The following is a 2810-nucleotide window of genomic DNA, read 5'->3' on the forward strand; positions in this document are numbered from 1 at the left end:
GCTGGCGTGTCCCCGAGCAGGCAGCTCTGTGCAGGCAGTGCTGTCCCCATGTCCCCATGCTTTTCCCAGAGGTGAGAGAGGGAAGGGGCCACCCGTGTGCCGGGAGAGGTGACGGGAATGAGAGGCACAGCACTGCCAGGACAGGGGGACCTGGGGGGCTGCCGTTCCCATGAGCATCACAGCGTGATGGTGGGACTGGACCCATCCCTGCGGCGACCTTGCTCCCCTCCGACACCCAACCAGCCAGGCTCTCAAGATGCAAAAATATCTCCATGTTGGAGGAGTTCAGTTTTCCCTGTTTTCTTTCCACTGGTCACCGATGGGATGTGCTGCCTCCGACCACCCCTCCCAGGGCGGTACGATGGGGTTAGGAAGCACCAAGAGCCGCTCAGTGGGAAGGCGCTCCTTCCCACGGCTGTGCAGAGGTGGGGCAACAGGCAAATGGCTGGAAACCTTCAGCTCACAGCCTCGTTAATGCAATAAAGTTCAGAATTTTAGGAGGTCAGTTGGCTCAGACCTGGCTAAGAGACATACTCAAGCACTCAGGGATTTTAAGGAATTACAAGGAATTTGGTCCTGGCACATTTACTGCAAAATTGTATTAAGTCCCAGCTCCAGGTGTGGAGAGGTGGTGATGCACAGAACTCACCCCAGCACAGCTGATAATAATTAAATTATCACATTTATATCCATTACTATAATTAAATACCAAATAATCACGAGGGCTTTCAGCAAAATGGGACCTGATCCTGCAGAGAAAGGAGAGATGCTCCTGGAGGGAATCGATGGGATGGAGGGGGACACACAGGAGGAGCTGCGTTCCCCTGGGCGGCCCCGGGACAGGGGTCGGGGGGTGCGGAGGAGCCCGGCGGGTACCTGCGAGCCCTCGGTGCCAGGCTGCCGCAGGAGCTTGACCGTCCGGCCACCGTCGGTCCGCTGGCTCCGGCCGTCGTGCCAGGTGAGGCTGCTGCCGGGGTTCCTCTGCAGGCGGTAGCTGAGGTTCTCGGCCGACACCGTGTGCTCCAGGAGGCTGCGGCAGAAGCTGAAGTGAGCGGCGGTGGCTGCGGAGGGAAGGGGGGTGAGACACGGCCACGGTGCCCCTCCACCCCATGCTTGGGCACCCCAAAACGCCTCTTCTACCCCAAGGGACCCATCGGACTCAGCTGTATCCCCCACTGCCGAAATCTCCCCCCTCCCATCTTCCCTTCCCATTGCCAGGGAGAAAACCCATCAGCCCACGAAGCCGGCGGCTGGCGCTGGGGGACAGCAGGCGCCGACGAGATGTTTGCCCACACAAACCCCTCGCGAGCGATGCTTGTTTTGACACCCGCCTGCCGAGCAGACGTGGGGACCCACAGCTGCTCTTCATCGCTCGGTTATCACCTCCTGCTCGTCACCGCTGCTCTGCCGGGCGAGATGCCGGGAGGAAAGAGACACTTTCCATGGACAAGGCTGACATTGAACTGCCACCACCGAGGGATGGGGAGCAGATAAACTCCACCCTGGACAGCCCAACAGAGAAGGGGACACAGGTTGGTGTGTCCCCCCAGCACAGACCATGGTTCTTAGGGGATAGCTGCTGCCCCACCGGCACACAAACCTGCACGCTCAAGTGATGGCCAAACACGCACCGACCCATCGCCGTTTACCCGCGACGAGTGGTTTTTGTCCCTCATCCCTTGTGTTTTAATAAGCTGAGGGTATTCGGGCTGCAATGAAGATGCAAAGCTTTCCTTTGGGGGAGGCTGAAGGGACCCAGCTGTGATGGGAGGAGGAGGCGGCGTGGGTATTAGGGGCTCATGTGTTCCTCTGCTCCAGATAAAAGCCAGCTGGCTTGACATAAGCAGCGCTGATCCGTGAAAGCAAAGACCAGAGCGTCCTCCAGCTCACCTGCTCCCACCACAGCAAACTGGGCAAGTCATGAAACCACCGAAAGCAGAGCAGCACCCAAAGGAGATTCACCGCCGGGGATAACCCACTCCGGGAGAGCAGAAGGGCTGGAGAAAACCCGCAACAGCTCATTTTCATAATTAGCGGGTTTTAAGATGGAAGAGGTTTCAGAGAGATCTCTTGAGCACACCTTTGTGCAAGAGGAGGCAAACCAGCCAAAAAAAGTTAAAATGGAGCAGGAAACAATAGTCGATGTGTCTGTGTGTCTCAGGTTATCCAGACCACATCCCACCGCCTTGCTCCTTAAACACACCCGGCGACAAGCCGTGCCATGGGGAAACTGAGGCAGAGGACCTGACCGATGGCTGGGGATGCGGGGGGGGGGGTGTTATGGAAAACAAGACGAAGTGAGATCCACGGAGATGCTCGGTGTTGAGCAGAGGCAGGGGTGGTCTCTGTGCCTGTCTCGGGTGATGGAGACATCTCTGACAGCTTTCTACAGCCTCAGACACCCCAGACCCGGTGGGTGAGGACCACAGCGGGTTGTGGTCCCTCCAGCCAAGGATGCCTGAGATGCCTCTGGCTGTCCTGCCCCTGGCACCCCGATCACCCAGCCCTGCCGTGGCCGTGCTGGGCTACCCCAAGCTGGAAACCGCCCATCCTGCCGGGTGTTGGGGGCAGGTATGGACCTGGCAGGTCCGGAGGGGCTCATGCCAGAGCTGTGTCCTTGGGCTGTGCCAGGGCTTCCCCAGGACTTGCTGCAGAAAGGGTCAGTTAGGGAGGAGAGAGGGTCGGGTGGGGAGCAGGGGTCTGGCCAGCATCAGGACCTATATCCGTAGGGGACTATAGAGCATCTGCTGCCAGCAGCAGGATGTGGGCATCTCTGGTCCCCCAGCAAACACGGCTGGAGGCAAGAGAGC

The 2810-nt window shown here is 59.0% G+C and overlaps 1 protein-coding gene across 1 annotated transcript in view; it reads right to left on the reverse strand.

The window, feature by feature from the left end:
- Positions 1–1212, reverse strand: part of SAMD10 (sterile alpha motif domain containing 10) — a 6974-nt gene extending 5762 nt beyond the window's left edge. The window contains exon 1 of the mRNA XM_009893568.1: positions 877–1212. Within this exon, the coding sequence (XP_009891870.1) occupies positions 877–1212 (336 nt within the window). The remainder of the gene's footprint in view (positions 1–876) is intronic.
- Between the last annotated feature and the right edge of the window lie 1598 nt (positions 1213–2810).

Source organism: Charadrius vociferus, unplaced genomic scaffold (genome assembly GCF_000708025.1).
Source record: "Charadrius vociferus isolate BGI_N301 unplaced genomic scaffold, ASM70802v2 scaffold259, whole genome shotgun sequence".
NCBI classification, from domain to species: Eukaryota; Metazoa; Chordata; class Aves; order Charadriiformes; family Charadriidae; genus Charadrius; species Charadrius vociferus.